Source organism: Carassius carassius, chromosome 6 (assembly GCF_963082965.1).
Source record: "Carassius carassius chromosome 6, fCarCar2.1, whole genome shotgun sequence".
In the NCBI taxonomy this organism is placed as follows: domain Eukaryota; kingdom Metazoa; phylum Chordata; class Actinopteri; order Cypriniformes; family Cyprinidae; genus Carassius; species Carassius carassius.
In genome coordinates, this window is record NC_081760.1 from 3,357,605 (window position 1) to 3,381,347 (window position 23,743).

A 23,743-nucleotide genomic window follows, 5' to 3' on the forward strand; every position below is an offset into this window, starting at 1 on the left:
GGAACGTCTCAGATCAGTGCAAGAGGGCAATATCTCCCAATGCTTCAAAGCCAGATTTACAATGTGACCTTGACATGATCTTATCTTATAACGCTTATTTTTATGCCTTTATGTTATTAGTTAAGTCTATTGGGTGCCTCCCAATAGAATTCATCCATTGGCATTATAAAAAAGAGCAATTGTTAGTTCTATCTGCTTTGATCCTTAAAAATAATTTTTTAATGGTGTAACAATGTGGTCAGATGATTCTAGGTTATATTAGACTAACTATTTAATTTAGATGATACCACGTGAAGCACATGTTGTTATTGTCATCTAATATATTTCTTGGACAAATTAAAATAAAGTTTAAATAAAACAAAATATAAATATTACATAGAAAAACTTTAAAAAGTGGAATGAAACAGAAATGTTGTCATGACAACTGCAAGTAAATTCAATTAGAAATTTAAAACTAAAACTGAAATATTAAAAATAATGTAGAAATATTAAAAAAATAACCCATAAAAGGACAAAAGTACTGCACATAACAAAATTACTTAAACTAAAATTTAAATGAAACTTAAAACTATTCAAAAGCCAATTAAAAATATTTTATTATTAAATAACCGTGGTTTTTAGCCTACTTGGCTTTTTATTGATTTATTTTAGATTTGGTGATAATCTTTGTATTTTTAAAATAGTATTAAAATATTATCTTTTTTTATTAAAAAAATATAATCTTGTGTCTCATCTAATGCACATTTAAAGATTTAATAAGCAATAATAAATGCTTGAATACTTTTAATTCTGTTACTGTTAATTAAATAATATTCAGTATTATTGTACAAACAGTAAGACTACTTTTTTCCCAAGCTTGTAATTTATAAAAAGACTCATATGGGAAAAGTTTTCTTTGCCTGTGTCCTTCTGTAACATTCGCAGGGGCTTGCAGAATAAGCTGTTTTAGTCCTCTGCTAATGCAAAGGGTTTGTCATAGACAATGAAGTGTGTTGGACCCTACATGTATCTGCACATGCATGTTTCATTAATGTTGGTGTTTTTGTCTTTTGAAGGTTACACATAGTTCCTCATTTTATGATTAGGAACATGGAGGGCATTTGTTTTGAGGTCAAACCCAGAGATGACCCAATCAAAGCTCACCCTCTCTGTGCACAAACACTTCCTGGATCAGAAGATAAGAGCAAGAAAGAGGAAGGGGAAGAGGAGATTCAGTACACGCTAACTCTTGTAGGATCTTTGGCCATCCATCCACAGACCACCATGGCGATGCTCCCCTGGGTTGTGGCTGAGATACGGAGGCCCCGGTTGGGGGAAAAGAACAGAAACCTTGAATTCAATGGTGCTCACTCTCCTGAGGTCAGTTTTTAAATGCAATATTAAAAATCCATGTTAAAATACACACACACACACACACACACACACACACACACACACACACACACACACACACACACACACACACACACACACAAAACAAAAACAACAATGTAAAGCCTAAATGTAAATGTACTGTAAAGATACACTACTGTTTAAAAGTTGGGGTCTGTTAGTCTGTTATGTCTTTGAAAGGATTCTCTTATGCATACAATTAAAAATACATATAAAAAAAAAATATATATAAATATATATAAGAAAAAGAAAAATATATATATATATACATTCTTACTGACCACAACATTATCATAAAGAAAGTATACAAAGAAGTATTATTTGGAAAATACTGTATACTATGGTACATATTATTGACTATTTTGTTGTACTATATTATGTACATATGACACTTCACATCATGACACTTTGTGGTGCTTTTCTTTTTTGGTAATTCTTAACTTTGATTTTTTTCTCTCTGATGCTCCAAGGTTCGAGATCAGCCTGTGGTGCTGAAGATCTCTTCCAGTAAAGTGTGCTGCATTTTGGAGACAGCAGGCCCGGGGAAGCCATGGGACCCATTGCAACACATGGTTCTGTTTGATCACAAGCCTCATCGTATCACCAAACTCATTCACAACAGCCAAGAGCCCAGCTATTTTGGCTGTCTGCTCAGAGAGGAGAAGAAAGCATCCTGCTATGTATTCCGCTGCCAGGACCACATGAAGGTAAGAGGACATTTTTGGATTAGCAGCATTTGATTGATTAATAAAGAATAAAAATATAAAAAAAGGTAAATGCAACTTATCTCAAATTACGATTTTTCTAACAATGCTGAGTTTATATCTCATATTTCTGACCTTTTTTGTTTACATCTTGCAATTTGGACTTTTTGTCTCAGAAATCTGTATTCACATCTTGTATTTCTGATTTTTTGCACATGTTGGGGTAAAAAGTCAAAATTGCAGGATATCAATTCGCAATTGCAAGGTATAATCTAGAATTTCTGAGATTCCCAAATAAATCCCAACTGCAAGATTAAAAACTCGCAATCCTGGGGAAAAAAAGTCTGAATTTTGAGACGTAACCTCACAACTGTGAGATAAAAAGGTCACAATTACCTTTTTTAGATTTGTATTCTGTGGCAGAAGCTTCCACACCAAGCCTTGCCACTATAACAATGAATTAGCGTTGGTAGATTTGAGATTAATATGTTTATGGCTGTTAGAACTGTTAGAGGTTTACCACAGGTGTAATTCTCACATATGACTTTGAAGTGAATCTCGTTTGATGAGGGAAAGCTCAGCTGTTCAAATGTCATCCCTCCCTCCTCATGGGTGTCTATGCATTTGTGCATGCATGAGTTTTGTGCAAATAAGACACAGTACCATAACAGCACGAGGACAATCAGAGAGAACAACCAGAATGAGTGGTGTCCATGCAAAACATTTCACCAACAATGCTAAAGTGTTGCAGGTAGATGCCAGCCATTGCTATGCAGTTGCTAAAGTGTTTAGAGGGTTGCTAAGTGGCTTCTAATTATTAAGGGATAGTTTAACATTAAAGTATAAGCAATAAAAATTGTGATTCTTGTCTTAACAAACACCACTAATCATAAAGGTTAATTAATGAAAGAGGGCAATTTTCATGTAAAGTTTAGTAAACGTGGCTATCCATTGCCATAGAGGTTATAAAAAGAAGTTTATGTGTGTGTGGGTTTACAAGATTTTGACCTTTGACTCCAGCTTCACATGACATCTATGGCAGATTCACATGACTTCTGCTATCTGTAATAAAGCTAAACCCCAGCACAGATCTAAATAGTGTTTTTGAAATAAGAGAACAAAATGATGTCTTTATTGCAGTGGCAGACTATGATGGTTTATTACAGTGAAGATTAGAATGTTCATTAATATCGGCTCGTGATGATGGAGTGTCTGAGATATAAATTGTGAAGCTTCCTGCATGTAGGCAGGATGTAGATCTAAGTTGTCACGGTAACCGTTTCCTGTGTCAGTGAGCCAGCCACAATGTGGCGACGGACTCCTGGTGATTCTTTATCGTTGTGGTTAACAGAAATAGAGATAGACAGGTGTTTGTGTCACTGTCTTTTAACCACCCTCCACTTTCCAAAATCAGTTTGTGCATGCATTTCTGAATGTCTGAGATGTAGACTTCACATGCTCTATGTTATAAAATGTTATAAAAAAACAACAGTTGAATGGCATCTTCATTTATCCATAAATGATCATCTTCCATGTTAGCTTTGCATCCAATTTAACCATAATTCCAACAGACATAATTCCGCATCTTTCATGTGACACATAATTAAGCTCAACAGTTTAGCATACCAAATGCGTATGACAGCATATTTATTACACATTTAATAAAGATTTGATGTAAAATATTTTGTTGAAAACGATAGATATTTTTGCTTTCATCGAAGCAATTTGACTGATCGTCTTTAAAGCAAATGACATAAATACTAAGATATTTAAAAAAAAATTATTTAGTATACAAAAACGGATTTTAATTTTTTTAGGCGTATAATTTGAAATTAAAAAGTATTACATTCGAGAAAATGTTTCTATGGTCCATCAGTTTATACATTGTTATAATTTACATTTTGTAATGATAAACATTTTATTAAATAGAAAAAAAATGCTAATTTCTACAATCTGTCAGTTTATACTGTTATTTGTAACGAAATTTTAAATAAAAAAAGCTCTATATGTTCCTACAGTTTGTCAGTTTATACAGTGTCATAATTGATAATTTGTGATGAAAAATGTTCTATAAAATAGAAAAAAATTGTCACGTGACTGTAAATCCTATCTGCCACCAGGTGGTGGTCAAATCTTGATCTTGGAAAACATTTATTATGCCGAGAGTGAATAATTATTTCAGCCAACAACCATTAATATTATTATTTATAAATAATCTTAACCCTAGTCTAAACATGACTGAAAAGGTTTTATTTATATTGCAACTAGTTACTATTATTGCAACTCCCTTCCAATGGGATCTAAATGAAACTTATTTTGTAAGCTTACAATTGAACACTTTCCACCAAACACAAGACGGTTTGTATTCCCGTGGATGTGATATGATCTGATCCTCCAGTGTAATTTTCTCTCATCATGTGAATGTTGCCGTCACATCCCACCCAGTTAACTTACACACACTACAAACTCGCAGAAGTTTGACTGTCTCCATGAGCTCTGGATGGCTGAAGCGAGGAAAGCGCGCTTTCACATCTTTCATTTACTGCGGAGGGATGTGAAAAGCGAGCAGGAGCGCGTGAGTAACTTATCTTTATAACGTTTGTTTGGAATTTAAGTTGGAAAGTCTACTTTACGTGTGTTAGCATGCGTAGCTACTCGGTTAGCCACTAATAAGAGTTTACCGAACATAAAAAAAATAATTATTCCGTTGTTATTTCATTCAATTATTTCATTTTCCGTCCTGTGAATAGCGAATAACTAATTGTTTAAATTAATCCTTATGATGCATATGTAACGTTAGATAATCAACTTTTTCTTTGTGAAGTTGCCTTTATGGATCTGTTTTAACATACTAAACTGCCTATCTAGACAGCATTTCTGGGCATCGATTCAAATGTTCATAATGACTACAATGCTGTCTAGGTAGGCAGCTCACTGTGTTTTCAGACATTAACAGTCTGTCAGTTTTCTAATAAGGTATTACTTCGAATATTATGGTTAAGGTCAAACAGTCGTATTGTACATAACGTTACAGGTCTAAATTAATCAAAGTAACTTTGATAGTTCACAGTAGCTGTGTTTTACAGTCATCTATCTTCATGTAGGAAGGGATCAGGCTTATCGAAAGCTGATTTTTGGAGTTGAGAATGAGATGGTTTAAAAAGTGCATCATGTGTAAATTCAATGTAATGTATCAAACATGTTGAGATCAAAAGTGTGCTCTTTCAAACAGCAGTCTGTTCAGAGACTAATGACACTCGGAGCATTGTGGAGTGAGACTGCAGTGTCAGATGTATTGTGTGAGAGGAAGGAACGTCCAGAACAAGATGGGGAAGTGTACACGAGGGATGTCAATCATTTACATAGACTATAAAAGCTGTTTTTGCACATGAATGAAGGAGGGCAGTGAATATAATTAGTCATTCTCTCCTAGCCTGTCATATTGTGTTTTGTGTACAGTTTTGTAGTGGTCATCTGACCGTCTGGTTTCTGTAACTTTGTGGATGTGTTGTGCTCAGTGTAGTTCAGTAGTCCCATCAGGTTTTCCTGTGGTGTTTTGTGTGTTTGGCTGCCACAGATTCTTCAGTAGTAAACCACCTCATTTCTAGGTGTGTGTCACAGACGGTCATGTGTCCCACGCTCAGTTCCACTTCATGTGACCAGTGCTCCCTCCTTCTTTTAAAAAGTTCATAAACCGGTGTGTGTACGCAGAACTTAAAAACCTGTAGTTTTGTATGTGTGTGTTGTTTATACTGATATATATATATATATATATATATATATATATATATATATATATATATATATATATATATTAAATTAAACTATTGTAATTATTCTAAAATGTATTTAATTATTATTCACATAAAATAATCACTTTTACAAGTTTTAATAAAACTATTCTATTTGGAAATTCTCTTTGATTATAACATTTTTAAATAGGGATGCACCGATCGATGTTCTCAGTAATAGTTCTTAAAAAGAAAATTGGAATCTGCAAAAAAAAAAATTGGTATCGGAAGGTCACACTTCCAAAAAAATCAGTTATTGGAATTGGTCATATTTTTTAAAATATTTTACTAATTTTAATTAAAATAGGATGTCATAAAATTGCATGTGTAATAATCATACAATAATGTTGTTTATAATGCTATATAACACTTAACACTGCAGGACGTCGTTGTCACAAGCTACCCTGTTCCTTGCATTTTATCTCATAATCAAATATGACTAATTATGCTATTTAAGTTGAGTTGTGGTAATTACATGACATCATCGTCTAGTATTTCCTCTGTCTTCCTGTGACTTGCTGACCTAAGAAACCTGAACTTTGAGATAGTGGGCTTGTGAGTGAGTGTGCGGTGGTTTTGTACTCATGGCAAATGTGTTGTTTGCAATATACTGTTGTTTTATCACACTGTAGTCTGTAGCACAGTGAAATATGACAGATACATTAATGTAAATATTTGAGAAATGACACACAGGGATTTAAAAGAATTTTCAAGTAAATTATCTTTGACATTTGTCTGGATTGTTTGTCCTTCTTGTCCAGAAGTTTTCCAGCATTGTGTGTATAGGTGTGTGTGTGTGTGTGTGTCTGGATAAAGTCAAAGCTGTGTGGCACTCCCCTTGTGTTCTGTGTATCTCTCTCTCTCCCTCCCTTGTTTAAATGTTAATAGTTTTGGTGTTGCATCGAAGTGCTGAGGCAGGTTATTTTGTAATGATTATACCAGCACTAAAAGACTTTTAAGCTGTTTGTGACTCACCAAAGTTGTTCATCAACTTGACTGTCAAGGTATTTGTGTTTTAAAGCAGTTCAATCTCCATTCACTTTGACTGGTTTACGTTGTTGATTAAGTTCAGATCTTGGTGCTTTGTTTGCTAATAATGACGTAAAGATGTCTGCCGCTTTCGTTCATCCACGGAAGGACTTGGAGCTGTTTATTAGGGGCTTTTCTGCTCTTCTGTGTTCATGCTTAGCTGAAAGGGCACTGACTTCTCTTTATTTTTGGATTACTCACTGTTCCAACCCTCCAGACTTCCTCTGTGTGAGTAAGTGAGTGAGTGAATGTGTGTGTTACTGAGTAAGAACAGACGATGTGTTTGTCTGTCTTAAGTGTTCTTGGGCCCAGAAAACTGTGACATCTTGTTCACGACAGAGAGGGATGCGTAAAAGCAGAAGTTTGAAAAGGTGCATCTTGCACAGTCTTGACTAGGGTTTGGAATCCGGTTCCGGTTCTGGTTCCGATTCCAGTTCCATTAAAGTCATTAAACAACTATTAAAAAAATAGTGCTGAGTAGGGCTGTCACGATATTAGATTTTTTATATCATGGTTATTGTGGCCATAAGAATTCATGATATTGATATATTGTGATATCTATAGAAACATTGTGGGAAAAAAATATCAGTCAAATGATTTTTTACTTTGTTTATTGAGTTTTTCTTTTTTTACCCAACGAACATAAGGTTACTGATAAACGCAGGGCACAAGACTCTTCCTTTCTGCATCTTCTTTGAAGCTCCTATGAAATAACAAGAGAGAAAATACTGTCAATTTCAACAGTAAGATGAATAAATATTAATGGTAACACTTTACAATAAGATGTCATTTATTAACATTAATGTATTAACTAACATGAATGAACAATACATTACACAATTTATTAATCTTTGTTAAGGTTAATAAAAATAGAGTCATTCATTGTTCATGTTAGTTGCACAGTGCATTAATGTTTACAAACACAACTTGTGATTTTAATGCATAGGTAAGTGCTGAAATTACCATTAACTAAGATTAATAAATGCTGTGGAAATATTGTTCATTATTATTTATGTTATTTATATATGTTAACTAATGTTAACTGATAAACCTTACTGAAGAATGACCACAGATGAGGCATTAAGTGCATGGCACTGTGACCAACTTAACTTTTTACAGAGTTTAATTTAGCAACGTGGTTGCTCAGTTTTTCAAGATCAGTTTTAATCGTGTAAATGTTAATAGATTTGAACCAAAGAAATAAAGTGTTACTATGCACAGGCCGTATTGATTGCAAATACAAAAATAAGACGAGTAAAGAAAACATGGTACTTAAATATCATTTAACTAAAATATCATATTTTCCGGACTATAAGTCACACTTTTTTTCATAGTTTGGCTGGTCCTGCGACTTATAGTCAGGTGCGACATATTTATCAAAATTAATTTGACATGAACCGAGAGAAATGAACCAAGAGACATGAACCAAGAGAAAACATTACCGTCTCCAGCCGCGAGAGGGCACTCTATGCTGCTCAGTGCTCCTGTAGTCTACACTGAAGACATAGAGCGCCCTCTCGTGGCTGTAGACGGTAATGTTTTCTCTTGGTTCTTGGTTCTAAATAAATGCGACTTATATGAACACAGAAGACTGCTGTTAACAGGTTAATATAATGTTTCCCAGTCTGTGACTAGTAAAATAATGGCAACTTACTCTGATGAACAAGGCTCTCTTCTGAGTAGCTGTTAGTGCTGCGTCGTCTTCTTGTGTGACAGGTGTCAGCGTTAAGGCACAATACTGCCACCTGGGAGCACGCGAGTATTTACATGTGGTGTTATCATACGAGAACTGATCATTTTAAATATTGTGGTTATCGCTTATACTGGTACAAATAAATATATGTTAACACTCTTGAAATAACCTGTAACACTATACTAAGTAATCTAACCCTCATACTTACATAACAATAGCAGTCTATTTATTTAGTGATCCAAGTTGAAGTCAGTATGTATATATAATGACAATATGTTCTCACTTTTAAATATTTTACAAATTTTAATTAAAATAGGATGTCATAAAATTGCATGTGTAATAATTATACAATAATGTTGTCTATAATGCTATATAACATTTAACACTGCAGGACGTCGCTGTCACAAGCTACCCTGTTCTTTGCATTTTATCTCATAATGACAATATGAGACAAATATGATGTAATTTAGTGGCGGCAGATGCTGCGCACTGCCGGTACATACAGTCAGACGAAACGATGTGCAAAGTTATCAACTGTTTTCGGAACCGAAACTTAGAAATTGGTCACGGTTCCTGTTCTTTTAAAAAAACAGAACCGGTTCTCGTTTCCCAACCCTAGTCTTGACAGTCATGTCTAGAGATTATATTTTTCTTCAAAATCAATCAATGTGAAGTTAAAATTGACCCTATTTACTTGTTATAAATGTCCCTGGTGTTTTTTGAATGATTCAGCATTGCATATTTTTCAAAAAATACAGTTCTCATTGTTATTTTGTTTTCCATCAGTCTGTCTAGATAGATATGAGGGGATTGTAGATTATTTTGTTTTTGAAAACTTGTATCAATCTGGTGTTGTATCTGGTGTGATTTGCCCATTTATCATTAGCAAACCAATTTCCAGTGTATAAAATAAGATTTATTATTTTTTTATTAATTTTTCCTCACATTTTTAAGACTTTGTGACATTTTTCTATATTCAAGCCAGGTTCAGTTCTATAATTAAACAAATAATGAAAGAAAACTATATATTATTTACCTTGTAATGTATATACATCATGGTATTATGTCAATAAATTGGCTTACTGTCTTTAAATGAATTACTGTATTCCAAATACTATTATAAAATGTTAACATATTACAGTAGTGTGAATAAACGTAGTGTGAATTTTCAGATGCATTACAGTAATTAGAATTTTGAGGGAAATTTTTCATAACTGTTAATTATCATTATATTTGTCATATAAAAAAGTCACAATGCAAAAAAATTAATGGTCTTAGTGATCCATTTTTATTAGCCTAAATAATTTGTCTTATATACAGTTAATTTGTTTTTCAATTGATTGTGTTTAAGTGACCTAGACGTGTTCTCATGAGATATACCCCTGAACACATGCCCGAATTTCCATTCTTGTATTTTTATACTGTAAGCAAACCTCCACACAGTCCGATACTGTTACCACAGATAAAGCCATCTCAGAGAGAGAAGAGAAGGGAGGAGGAGAGTATGAGAGATCGTAACTTTGCTGTGTTTAAAAGGTGATCTTCCTAGAAAGAAATCACAGTGTGGCGCTCTGGCTGAACCACATTGTTCTGAATCAGCAGGGCAGGCGGAGCCAGAGTCAGCCCTAGGTCCTAGAAAACAGAGGAACAACTAAGAGAGAGAGAGAGAGAGGGTGGGACTGAGAAAAACAGAGAAAGCTTTGAGGGACTCACATTATCCACCTGAAGGTACAGGAAAATAAAGGTGAGGACGCAGAAAAGTAAAAAAAGTGAGGAAAGCTGGGATGAGGGAGAACCCAGGAAGGTGACGATCAGGTTTGGACATGCCTTCTCTGCGTAGATGGCTGAGCCAGGTGAGTTATACGAGTGTATGAGAAAGTTTTCGTTGTTATTTATGATCACAACATTTCCAATGTATTGTGAATAATCTGTATATATTTCCTTAGACATCCTTTATTTGTTTACTTGTCATTTGCATGACAGCATGCTCCCAATGTTGTCTTCCTCAACAATTAGGCTGCATGGGAGCAAAACTTTGACCCTTGAAGCCTCTGAACTGTGTTGTGTGGTTAGTTTTAGTTTGGCATATTAGCTAGAATGAAGACATTATGGTCTGCTTATGCGTAGTTGTAGCTAGCAGCCAACTAGTCTCTGATATTCTTGGTTGCAACAGGCTGTTATGCAAGACAAGTCTTGTTGATACTTGAATTTACAAATTCATCATCTTTGGCAGAAAAGCTTGCAACCTTGGACTCGTGAGATTATTAACAAAAAGAAGTGACTTGTTTTGCATAGATTGAAAGTCCATTAAATATCATTTGATGATTAATGACCTTCTGCCATGTGGTTTCCATTGCAGAACATCAACTGGATTTCTGTCGCTTTCACCATTTAAGCGGGTTACATTTCTTCCCATTCAGTTGTTTTCATGTTGTCATCCTCTTCTTATAAAAACGGCCAATGAAATTACTCTCACACTGTGGTAGCCAATCAAATTATTCCTTTATAATGCTACTCTAAATAGATTAAAGCACATGTTTGGTGTACTAACCCTTTAAGCAAGGTACAAGCAGATCGTAAATCAGATGAAAGATTATTGCATGTTTATGAAACGCAGTTAAAGGCTATTCCGGTTATTTTGGAAGGTTAAAATTGGTCACAGATTAAGTTCAGATTAACTCTATGGGTGTGCTGATAGATTTTAGTGTTAAACTATAGGCCTGCTTTGGATCCAAACCTTAAAATTAACAATCTGTCTTCAACATGAGGTTGAGTAAATGATGACAGAATTTTCAGTTTATCAATGCACATTATTCAAAAGTAATATCAATTCTTTGTAATCTTTGTAACATTGTTTGTAATCGTTCATCAGAATAATACATTTACATTTATTTATTTGCTTTAATCCAACGTGACTTCTATAGCGTTTTAGGTATACAGTACATCTGATCAGTTCAAGCATTCCCTGGGAATTGAACCCATGATATTGGGGTTGCTAGCACCATGATTTTCATGAGTTTGAGCTACAGGAATGCTATACTTATAAGTTGTTTCTCTTTTAAAATTTGTTTTAAAATAGGCTTATGCCAATTAGGCTGTGTGGGTTATTGTTAACCAATAGCCAATTAATGGCTTTGTAATTTTTTTTCTAAAGTAATTTCATTGTAGTTAACAGTAATGAAATTAAGGTTACTCCAACAATAGAACTGAAAAAAGTCAAAAAAGCCTCTTGATATTCAGGAGAGTAGACTGCAAATTCATATTCTGGTCTAGCTCCATTCTATTATGGAGAGCCCATTTTTTCATTATCCAACTTATTTTGAAGGATAAAGTCATGTTGGAAAATTTGATATTTTTTAATATCCAGTTTCACTCTGAAATAAATTGAGCAGTGAATGCTATAAAAAGAGCGGCGATTACGGATCTACTTTCTTTTCTTTTCTTTTCTTTTGGGATCTACGGTCTTTTAACACCTTTATCTGAGACAGATGATGAGTCAGTATTCAACATAATATCCTGATCTCATATCCTGAGATTCTCATAAACATGCACACACACTTTGACTCACACACTAACGCGTGCTGAATAAGACCTAAGCACATTAAAAAAGAAAATGCACTGGATTGGTTTCTGACCAGGGCTGTAATGAAAAGCACTCATTCAGAAACCTTCAGCTGTGTGATAGCTTTGATTAGCCAAAGAGCTGTTTGAAGAGTTCTTTAGCTGATCAGATTACTGGGCAACATCTCCATCAGATAGCTGAGGGTGCAGTAGGTTCAAACCAGCACATATACGCAGTTTACTATGCTCTCTGTCCTAATACACTAGCCTTTTTTGTCTGTATATATACTTATACTGTAACCACAAAACTTTCAAACAATTTAAGCAACAATTAAAATGTCAAACTAAGTTGCACCTTTTTTTCTAACTTCACTTTTAACCAAGGTCCTTTGCTGTAATGTAGGAAGTCAGTTCCCTTCCAGTTCACAAAGGTGTCCTAGCAGGTGTATCACATTATCTATAAACATATTCCACTAACATTTAAGAACCAGAAAGCATCCAATTACTTTGTCTCTTCATTTTAAATAGATTAACTATTGTTTGATGATGGTCAACTGGTTTTGGTTGTCTTTGTGCATTCTTAAAGGGATAGTAAACACAAAAATACAAATTACGTAATTTATTTACATTTATATATTTAGCAATTGCTTTTATTCAAAGCAACATACAAAAGAGGAACAGAGAAGTTTGGCAAAGAATATTCGTAATACACAATGTCAGGTTTATTAGACAACTAGATTAGTAAGCAGGCTAGAGAATTGGAGAAATGCAGAGAACATTTATTTTTGAGTGCGAGTATGTTTTTTTGTGAAAGTGTATTGGTTTAAGAGTGTGGGGTCTTAATTTTCTCACCCAATTGGTTCCCATTGATTTCCATTTTATGGTCAAATGAATATAATGAAAGTCAATGGGAACTGAAACTCTTTGGTTACCAACATTCTTCAAAACATATTCTTTGGTGTTCCACAGATAAATTAGAATATTTGGATGGACTATCCCTTTAATGCTTTGATTTGTCAACCAGTCGTTCAGGCAACCCATCAACTAGTGAATTTTGCTGCTCCCTATTTGCTAAATGACATTTTGTGTAATCCACTGCTATTCATGTGTTCTTAACACTTTAAGTGACATTTAATCTGATTCTTGCCAATGCCAACCCAACCCAACATGCAAAACTATTCAAAGGAAGAGAATGGCTAGTCTGACTGGATAGTTTTCCGATATTCTTTTATCTTTAAGACATTTTATGTGTAAAATTCAACTAAATCAGTTGCAGCATATTTAAATGGGACGCCTCCAAGTTTTGGGGTCACTGCACATACAGTCAGCCTTAGAAGCCTACTATAAAGTTCACTGTGTCCCATAAAAGACCATCCAAAGTGGTCGCAAGTAATAAATATACAAGAATCAGTAGATTGTGGTAGAACTACATTGACTTCCTGGACACAAGCCTGTCACATTCAGTTCTTATGAAACAACTCCAAATTGAGCTTGTGCTATAGCCTAAGGTATTTTCCCAATGTTCGCTGTTTTTCTCTTGGGCCAGCCTGTTTGGCTTTTTGTTTTGTTTTTTCTTTTTTCTTTAGACATTGCTGAAATAGACTTAGCTCCGCATACCAGTGAATTAAAGATTTGATTAGCAGAAAAATAACCAGCTGCAGCATTAAGGTGACCATTTGTGCAGTGTGCAGTGTCAGTAAACTATATCTGAAGCAGTGTTATTTTAAAACCGGATTTGTCTTTAAGGGTTAGTCAATCCAAAAATTAAGCCATAAATTACTCACCCTGAAGTCATCCTAGGTTTATATGACTTTCTCCTTTCAGACGGATTCAGTTGGAGTTATTTTAAAAATTGTCTACAAACCTAGCAACTTTTTGGGATAAACCTTATCTATGATTAAGTTGGGAGATGTCGCCAGCGCTGCCCCGCGAGTGCGAGGTCTGACTTTCCCAGAGCAGTGTTGTCTCTCTCTGTGTCTGTTCTGTGCAGTGAGCGTCAAAGAAGCATTGCTTTCAGCTAACCGTACCGCAGCCCGACAACAGCGTTTCCAAGCACCTGTCGCTTACTGATTGTTAGGAAAATACGAGCATAGTTCGTCTGTTAATATTACGCACTTTTTTTTTTGTTTTTTTGTTTGTTTGTTACTTAGATGCAGGCAGTGCACTGCATGAGACAAAAAAGGAGTATAGCCAAAATCACTGCATAGCCGCTCAACATGCATCTACTGTACATGCATGTCGATTTTATCAGACGATACATACCCCCACCACAGCTACTAAGAACATTGTGAGGAAATTGATGTGTGGCTTTATTGTTCTTCTGTCATGTTTCTCAGCATGAAATTAATTTTTGAAAGTGATAGTGTTTTGCAAGTCATGGTTTTAGGCAGTGATTGTGTGTCTGTCACACCATCACTGCTGCTGAAGTTCTGAACCCTCCTCTTCTGGAGTGACATTTACACTCAGATTTTCCTCTGGAAAGTAACTCTGGCAGTTTATGAAATCATGTTTCCTCCAGCAGCTATCACACTAGCAATGATAAAATACGTATTTATCCAAAAACTGCTATTTATTTCTTAATGTTTCTTAATGCTAATCAGTGTTTCTTAATGTTGAAAAAATGAATAATGCACTCTTAGTGCTAAATAAGAACAAATTGGGATTGCCCAAATAACTTTTCAGCAAGCAGTATTCAAAAGAACTATTTTGTATAGTATAATCTAAGCTATATTCAACTATAAAGAAACTTCTGTGCAATGGAAAGTTTCCATTGATGTTAAAGGTTCTTCATGAACCATCAAAGAACACCAAGCAGAGGCGCCCAAATATTTTAATACGAAAGGCCAAAAATCCAGCTTGACTGAGGGGTGCAGGTCAAAAGTTAGTGTTGCATTATATCCAACTATATGACTGTATATGTATATTTTTTATTATTTTCCCCATCCTTATGTAATATGGCATGACAGGCCAAATCAACAGTCATCACCAACTCTGGCCCATGGACCCTAATTTGGGCATGTGGCTGACTAAGAATAGGGCATTTCAACAGTGACACTGGTAACTGAAAACTTTCCCTCATGTCACTTGTGACCTCATTCACGTTTACATTTGTCCTCCAGGTTCCAGAGATTATAAGCACTCTCAGACAGGCTGGCAAAAGTTCTGCTCGACAAGAAGACACTCCTTCATCTCTGCCTAGCAATGGTCAGCCAGATGAATCCTACTCCGCTGCTGATGCAGCAACAGCCTTCGCGAAGAAGTTTGAGGTGTTGTTCTGTGGGCGAGTGGTGGTGGCCCATAAGAAAGCACAACCTGCACTGATAGATGAGTGTATTGAGAAGTTTGGACGTGCCAGCGCCACAGGATCACTAACAGCGGGCATCAGACGGGCGTTCTCACTCAATCAGGTTACACTCAACATTCATGCTTTTGGATTCTTAACCTAATACTAGATTGTGGATATACTAGATTTAACATTTCTGATCTTTTTTCGGATGCACCAAATATTCGGCCACCTAAAATTTTCGAGTGCATTTTCGGTTTTCGGCCGAAAGACTTTTATCACTGAAACAACACGGCCGAAATGTTGTAATGACGCAAACAGAAACCGCGACCTGCACGTGCACCTGCATAGCGCAGACCACGAGTTCCCCGCGACATTCACTTCACATCAGTGGGTCTTAATAGAGAACATTCTCTCTCTTCTTGCCCCTTTTGAGCAGCTAACTGAAGAGATCAGCGCCTCTGATGCATCTGTAGCGGACGTTATTGCTTTAATCGCAGCACTAAAGTCTCCTAGTCTCCTAACAAAGAGATTAAGACGGACCACGGAGTGAAAACAAAGAAAAGTACACTCTTATAGAGTCTATCAGCACACGTTTCACTGAGATCTATTCAGATCCTTTGCACTTCATGGCGACTATAAAGACCATTACTTGGAGGGGCATGCACCCTTGTTTTCTGATATGTTCAGTGAAATCCTGCAAAAAAGTGCCTCAAATAATAATAATACGTAGGCTATTCTGTTCTTAGGCTACTATATATGAGCTCAACCGCTCAACAGCTAGATGGTTATCTGTCTGAAGTCCCCATCCCCAGAATTGATAACCCTCTTGCCTACTGGAAAAGTAATGCACTTTCTTGTAGTAGTCCTACAGAGAAAAATTTCAAATGCACTTGACCTAAATGCAGTTTGTCTTCATGAGAGAACATTTAATTTTAAAACCTTTCGTCAGGCCAGTAGGCCTGTACATTATTATTTAATACACACATGAGTGAGGTCAGATTTTAGTTTATTTGCATAAATTGTAATTGATTTATTCTTTGAAACTTTAATATTAATTTATACAATTGCAATACCTTGATTCTAGTAAAGTTAGTACACAGTCATAGCAATAAATGCAATGGTACTAATAATTGGCATAATTTATTTCGGTTGTTGGTTTCGGCCAAGAATTTTCATTTCGGTGCATCCCTAGTATAAGCTTATTCAAATGTTCTTCTTTGTTATGTTAAGTTGCATGATCTTTATTGTCATGTATTAGGTACAATGAAATTCTTCTTTTGTTATCTACCTTCGAGAAAGACGGGGTAGAAGTGAAACAGACAATAAGTTACAAAGACAAAAGAATATACAATAAAGTACAAGACAATATAAAAGAATATGCATTAAAGGACAAAACGGTACAGCAAAAAATAAATACACAATGAATTAATGAACAGGAGAATTCATATGCACTGAAAAAAATTAATATTTTAATATTAGAGCTTTCAATCTATTAAATTCATTTGATCAAATAAATTTTATGTTTGCAAACTGCAGAAAAACATTAAAGTGAATGATTACTCCAATAATTAAACAATAAAACATCTCTTCTACACTTTATGAACTTAATCTGTCTAGTCTAACCATTCTATACTATTCTATTATTTATTATATTGTTACATTATATAACATAATGTATACTTTTAATGTCAATTGTGTACATTTTCTTATATTAAAATAAAAATATTTTATATGAAATAATTTTATATAAATAACATATAATGTATATTTTATACATTTTCAAAGCACCATTTTCATGTCCATTTTTTCCACCATCATCCTCTTTATCTTGAAATACTATTATTATTATTTTTAAATATCTTTTTTAATCATATTTCGTCTTTAACAGATAATTATGCTTGACTTTCAGGTGGTGAATGCAAAAAACGAGGGAGCAGATGGAGGAGGAAAGCGACCTCTGTTTTTGAAAAGAGATCAGACTTTTCCGTTTCTGCAAGCATTGGACGAGAACGGCCTCTCACCGGAGCTCCAGCGACGGGCCGCAGACGGAGCCACTGGGGTCCAAGCCACTAGCCTACAGGAGAACAGAACCATGCTGTTCATGGTGAGTGACGCACACACTCCCCCTCGCACATGTGCCAGTATAAACACCTGATCCAGAGGCAGGACTGTGCTGGTATAATCATGCATCATTATATAATGATTCTTTTTCTCATTAGATTGTATCCATACTTTAGTTTAGATAATAGCAAATAAGCAAACTGGTGTCTTAATATTTGTTATGGCATGTGTTGTTATTGTGAGTTCCTCACTGAGGTCACTACAGCTCTTACATCTTTGTTTAGCCCAGAAACCTCTTTAGACATCTCCTGAAGGTTTTCAAAGGAGCTCGTCTTAATAGTTCTCCGTAGAGATATAAAGCGCATGTTGACAGCATTACGCCTGTGTGCATGCATGTTCATGCATAGACATTTGAGCAGGTGTTTATCTATCTGTATGTGGCTCTTTTATGTTCATAGCACTACGAGGCACCAATCAAATGTTCTTTATGTTCGTACACTCATTTCACCCTTGCTCTCTCTCTTTCTCTGTCGCTCTGACTTTGAATTCCATGTTCCTCCACCCGAGTGGATTGTGAGATGGTCAGTGTTGTTGCTTGAAGGACATGGTGATTGTCATTAAACAAGTCTGTGCTAAAATCATCACTGTCTCTTTTCAAACAAATCAGTTACAGCCCAAATAGAATTTTTACACAAATCATACCTAAGAAATGGTGCAGTAACCGTTAGTGATGCGCGGGTCGTCTCATAACCCACGGGTCGGGTTGGGGCGGGTTAAGAAATGGGCACTTTGGCGGGTTGGGGTGGGTCACTAAAAACAACATTTTTAAAAATCCATTTATGTTGCATGGAATTTAGTGGTTGAAATTTTGATTCTTTCAAGAGATTCGTTGATTTTCAGTTCATTCACCAAAATGATTCATTCACTGATTCGTTCAGTGACCATTTCTTCATATTACACAAATACGCCAGCAGTTGGCGAAAAAGAGTGTCTTATGTGTTATGTCTCAAGTCAACGAACATTACTTGTGACAAAAACTTTTTGTGGCTTTTAATAAATTTGGCTTTATTAAAATGTGTGCATGATCGCATTAAATAAATAGTCTAAATAAATTGTTCAGATTAACAAAGCACGAGGTTTTATCGGGGATGAAACGTGGAGTTATGTTCTGTATTCCAAATATGAAAACAAGCATATGTGCACCAATACTGCGCTTTGTATCTGCTGATTGCTGATCGAGATTTACATGCTTGGCTCACTGACCCTGTACTCATTCATTTCATTCACGAACGAGATGTATCAGTTCATTCAACTCTTTCACCAACGAGAAGATCGTATTCGTTCACTACATTCAACAAGTCACATGCTCCGTCACATCTTGAGTAACTCTTTTTGACAGGATGAAACAGTTCACAGAGCTGTTCACGAGCTGCGCATGCGCTGCTAATAGCGCCGCGCTTGCGCGCGGCTGTGGGAGGAACTTCATTGAATGAGAAATTACTGTCTATGGTCAGTGGATTACGTAAACGAGAACGATTCATTCACCTAAAAGATTTGTTCACGAACGAACCATCATAGTGCAATTACCTATAGCCTATATTGATAAGTTTACGATACGAAGGTCTAAGTAGCAACGTAACTTCCGTGATGTCCCAGATGCGCGGGGCGGTTCGGGGCGGGTCAAGAAATTTTACTTTATTTGCGGGGCGGGCCAAATAATTTCATAAAAGCGGGACCCGCGGGTTGGAAAAAAACCCAGACCTGCGCATCACTAGTAACCGTGCATATCATTATTGTTTTTATGAGCCATTATACCTAGATAGATGTCACAATAGGGATTTACTGTAGATGGTTGGTATTTTAACTAGGCACTGCAACAATACCCAACACATCAATACAAGCTCCATATGTTTCTATTTAGTTAAGTTAGAATAATTAACTAATGATTTGTTTCATTTGTTCTAGTTTGATTGGTGCACATGAACATGTTAGAGGTTGCATACTTTCATATTGTTATAGTCTGAACCGAAAGCTTAAAATGCGGATTGTGCTGTGTAATTTATTGTTTAAAGATACAATCGGCAAGCTACACATTGTGTTGGCCAAATCTGATCAGCACTTCCTGTTTCTCAGACTGACAGGAAGCTGTCAGCTCTTCAGCAGGAAATGACCTAGCAATAATGATGAGCATCACAGTTAACAATTTTAGAATAAACACTAAATTGCCTGCGACAGCAGCCCCAGTTTTATGAATTCACATGGTCACTCTATTGGCCACTATGTTCCAATTTTATTTATTTGGTCTTTTTTTGGTAAGGAAGTCACACCTTTGTGTTGCGTGTGTTTGCTATTGTGTAATCACCATGGGGAAAGAAATGCTCACACATGTTTTGTTCATGTTCTCTAAAGATGTGAATAGTCTGTGATCTTTTACACAGTGACAGGATAACTTGTGCCCATAAATCAGAGCTGTGTTTCCTGCACTCTTTTCGGTGGCTGTGCTGTAAAAGAAATGATTTTAGCTGAGTTGTGAGTTTGAAGTCTGAATTGAATTAATTATTATGTAGGACCCCCGACCCAGTTACAAAGACAACACACTTTCACTGGCTGCACGCAGAAAGCAAACATGCATCATGATCAAACTATTCCAATGGTTCTTGAAATGATAGTTTATAAATTCAGCAAGAATTGCTCACTGGATCTGTCAGATATGTTTCTGAATATACATCTGTCATTTAATGACTAGGCAATGATTTTGATGCAGCGGGATGGGATTTTTTAAAAAAAGGTACCAAACATATTATTGTTTTGTTTAGAATATATTAAAGATCAATTGATGAACAGTCAGTCATTATCACAAATTGGTGCCATGACTCGAACCTGTGACCTTTGGGTTACAAGTCTGACTCTCTAACCATTTGCCTCAATAATAAGTGATATGACTATACAGTATCCCTTAAAAGCTTGTCTTGTTCATCTAGGTCCAAAGCTGCTTGTTAGTCACTGTTTTCTTCATGGAAGCTTTGCTTTTAATGAGCTAATAAAATATTTTTGCACAAATCAATATTTTGTGTATTATTATTTTATGTATGTAATAAGTGGCTTTGCTTCTCATCATGTTTCTGATCACCCTGTCTTTTAAACCCTTAAACACATTGCTCTTAAATGAATGACCTGAATGAATGATCGCTCTTTGTATCTAAAACTATAAAGTTATGATCTCATCTGTAGTACTACTGAGGAAATATGGAGTTGGGTCAAATCTAGTGGTTACACAGATGTCTAGTCTCATGGAGCAAATATGTGCATGGTCATCTAGTGAAAACACAAACACTGATTTGAATTTCAAACATGATATTAACTCTGTAAAGCAGCCTCAGCTCGGACCTCACTTAGTCAGCATCCCAGGAAGAGCTATCATTAACCACTTTAATGCAAATGTCTACTCTACGCAAAGAGAATTTCACCTTCCATCCTTTGTACCTACACACATCCATATTCATTTATGAATGTACTTCTGTCTGTTGCAGATTGTCTGCTCTCAGATCTTTCTTGTGAGTCCTGACACTAAGAAGGTGGCCATAGAGAAGAGCTTCAGAGAGATTTCCTTCTGTTCTCAGGTCTGTTCTGTCTTGTTGATGCTGAGCTGCAATTAATTGACACATCAACATAATGAGTTTTTTTCAAATAGAGATCCGATCACCGATTAGACATGATTGAGCAGGAACTTGGGCTAACAGAGTTCAAAACATAATTAAAATGGCTTTAACAAAAGCTGAAAAGAAATCAGCCCTTTGTCTTGACACTTGTCCAGACCTGTTTTCAAAGTATTTTTATTAAACATTCTGGAATGTATTATTTACACATATATTTGCCAAATCAGGTTTTACAGCTTGTAAGTGGGTGGTTCACACTATTAAATGTTTCTGTTATATAAAAAATGTGGATGCATTTGAATGAAGAAATTAATGTTTTTATTCATCAAGGATGTATTAAACTGACCAGAAGTGACACTCAAGACATTTAGACATCTATTTCAAATAAGTGCTGTTCTTTTGAACTTTTATTAATTATAGAATCCAAAAAATATATAGTTTCCATAAGAACAGCACAACAGTTTACAACATTGATCATAATCAGAAATGTTGCTTGAGCAGCAAATTAGAATGCTTTTTAAAAACTGGAGTTGAAATATATTCAAATAGAAAACAATTATTTTAAATGTTAATAATATTTCACTATTAATTTGTATTGCATTTTGCCCAAATAAATGCAAACTGAGTGAGCTAAAGAAATTGTTTCAAAAATGTTAAAAGCGCTATATTGACTCCAGCTTTTGAACAGTAGGTTAGTTGTGTCCCCTATTCATTTTTCTTTTTCTTTCTTTAGGGTATCCGTCACGTGGACCACTTTGGCTTCATATGCAGGGAGTCGGTGGAATGTGGAAGTTGCCAGTTTGTTTGCTATGTTTTCCAGTGTGCTAACGAAGCTCTGGTGAGAACCATGGATAAATAGATGGAGGGCTGAATGCGTTGTTTCAGTCTGAAGAACATATTCAGAATAGTTGCTGTAGAGCGGACAGAAATGTTGTCATGTTCTTGTTCAGTCAAGTGAGGATTGAAAATACTTAGTGTTAGAGCTCTGTGTCATTGTCACACTTCAGGTGGATGAAATCATGTTGACTTTGAAGCAGGCGTTCTCGGTGGCCGCCCTCCAGCAGAACAGTAGGACCCAGAGTCAGCAGTGTGACAGCTGTCCCCTGCAGCAGCTGCACAAACTGTGTGACAGAATAGAGGGTGAGATGTCTACTGTTTGTCATATCACTCATGTCTATCATGCTTTATCTCTGTTTCAGTCCGTTACTTAATGTTTCACACCTGTCAGAGGTCCAGAGTAACAAAGAGTCTAGTTTTTTGGCACTTCTTATCCCCTTAGTAACTATATACTTTCATTTTATGGAAAGAGCAGTGGGAGGAATGTCAGAATATCTCTTTTTGGGTTCAATGGACCTGTGTTTGTTTAACTGTGCATGGCATGATTGGGTGTTTGTGTGCAGGTCTTCATCCATCCAAAGCTAAGCTGGAACTGCAGAAGCATTTGGCAGGTCTGGACAATCAGGAGCAGGCAGCTGTGTTTGAGAGCACCATGGTGAGTTCAGTTATTCCAATCTTAAACCCGCTATAACACACTATACAAATACGCTTTAGCTCCCCTGTTCTTAGGATTAGCAGAGTGTGTCAAAGCGGCATTCAAAGAATGTGGGTGTTTTTTTCTTCAGAGGGTGTGACTGGTATAAATTAAACCAGTTTGTCAACTAGTGCAGCATCGTGAAACCTCAATCAAACCTGAATGACTGAACAACCCGATGAACGGATAGATATGCTCAGAGTATTGATTATCTATATTCTTGACTTTCAGACACAGGCTTATATTTAGTTTCAGCATTAAGGGGTGCAACAAATAGAAAGTTGTTTTTAGTTTACAGTATTGATTTTAATATAACTGATTTAAATATACCCCCAATAACTTTTAAATATGTAATAGTTTAAGTCAGAACAAAATCTTTAGGGGTAGCTTAAATGTGTTTTTGTGTGTGTGTGTGTGTGCGTGTGCGTGTGAAAAATAGTGTAAGAAGTTTACTGAATAAATTCCTTCTGCTCTCTGCTGGTCACATTCCTTGCTGACAGTAAGTGTGTTCTGTTACATCGATGGTGCCACCTTGTGGAAATGTGCAGAAATACAATTTTTGTTAGTGTGTTTGAACAGAAAGCCAGGCCTAAGTCGGATCAGAAAGGGAACGAGTTGTTTGTGTCATGTCTAAGACAACTGTACGAGGAGAGACAAAAGACACACACTCACACACACAACGGACAAACAAAAAAGGTACACCTCCATTTAACGGTCCTTATGGACTGATGAACACTCCTTTATTTTGTCCTTGTACAATACTGAATGCATGTATGTGTTCGACTTCGCAGGAGGTTGCTGTGAATGTTGAAAGCAGTATTAGTTCGAGTCGTGTGCGTCTGGAGGAGTTCAAGACTAGAGCAAAAAGATCCCTCACAGAATCACTGGAGGGGATCTGGAAGGTATGCAAACATTTTATGCATTTTGAACATTTTGGCCATATCTACAATTTTTACATGCTTCTAACATTAAAGAAACGCAGGTTTTGAGTAGAGTATTGGACATACAGTATGATTTGTAGGAAAGTATTCTGCTGCAG

General features: G+C 35.9%; 1 protein-coding gene across 5 annotated transcripts in view; it reads left to right on the forward strand.

Moving 5' to 3' along the window:
* The first annotated feature begins 1,058 nt into the window (after positions 1 to 1,058).
* LOC132142239 (TBC1 domain family member 1-like) overlaps positions 1,059 to 23,743 on the forward strand; it is a 47,416-nt gene continuing 24,731 nt past the window's right edge. For 3 of the 5 annotated variants that reach the window (XM_059551949.1, XM_059551954.1, XM_059551948.1), the window contains exons 1-10: positions 1,059 to 1,359; positions 1,863 to 2,099; positions 15,290 to 15,577; positions 17,366 to 17,560; positions 21,048 to 21,137; positions 21,907 to 22,011; positions 22,181 to 22,313; positions 22,574 to 22,665; positions 23,284 to 23,400; positions 23,496 to 23,606. In XM_059551949.1, coding sequence (XP_059407932.1) covers positions 1,078 to 1,359; positions 1,863 to 2,099; positions 15,290 to 15,577; positions 17,366 to 17,560; positions 21,048 to 21,137; positions 21,907 to 22,011; positions 22,181 to 22,313; positions 22,574 to 22,665; positions 23,284 to 23,400; positions 23,496 to 23,606 — 1,650 coding nt within the window. In that variant the 5' untranslated portion in view covers positions 1,059 to 1,077. Of the gene's footprint in view, positions 1,360 to 1,862; positions 2,100 to 4,526; positions 4,672 to 10,305; positions 10,463 to 15,289; positions 15,578 to 17,365; positions 17,561 to 21,047; positions 21,138 to 21,906; positions 22,012 to 22,180; positions 22,314 to 22,573; positions 22,666 to 23,283; positions 23,401 to 23,495; positions 23,607 to 23,743 lie in introns of those variants that run through there. The other 2 variants (XM_059551951.1, XM_059551952.1) reach the window with 2 other exon arrangements.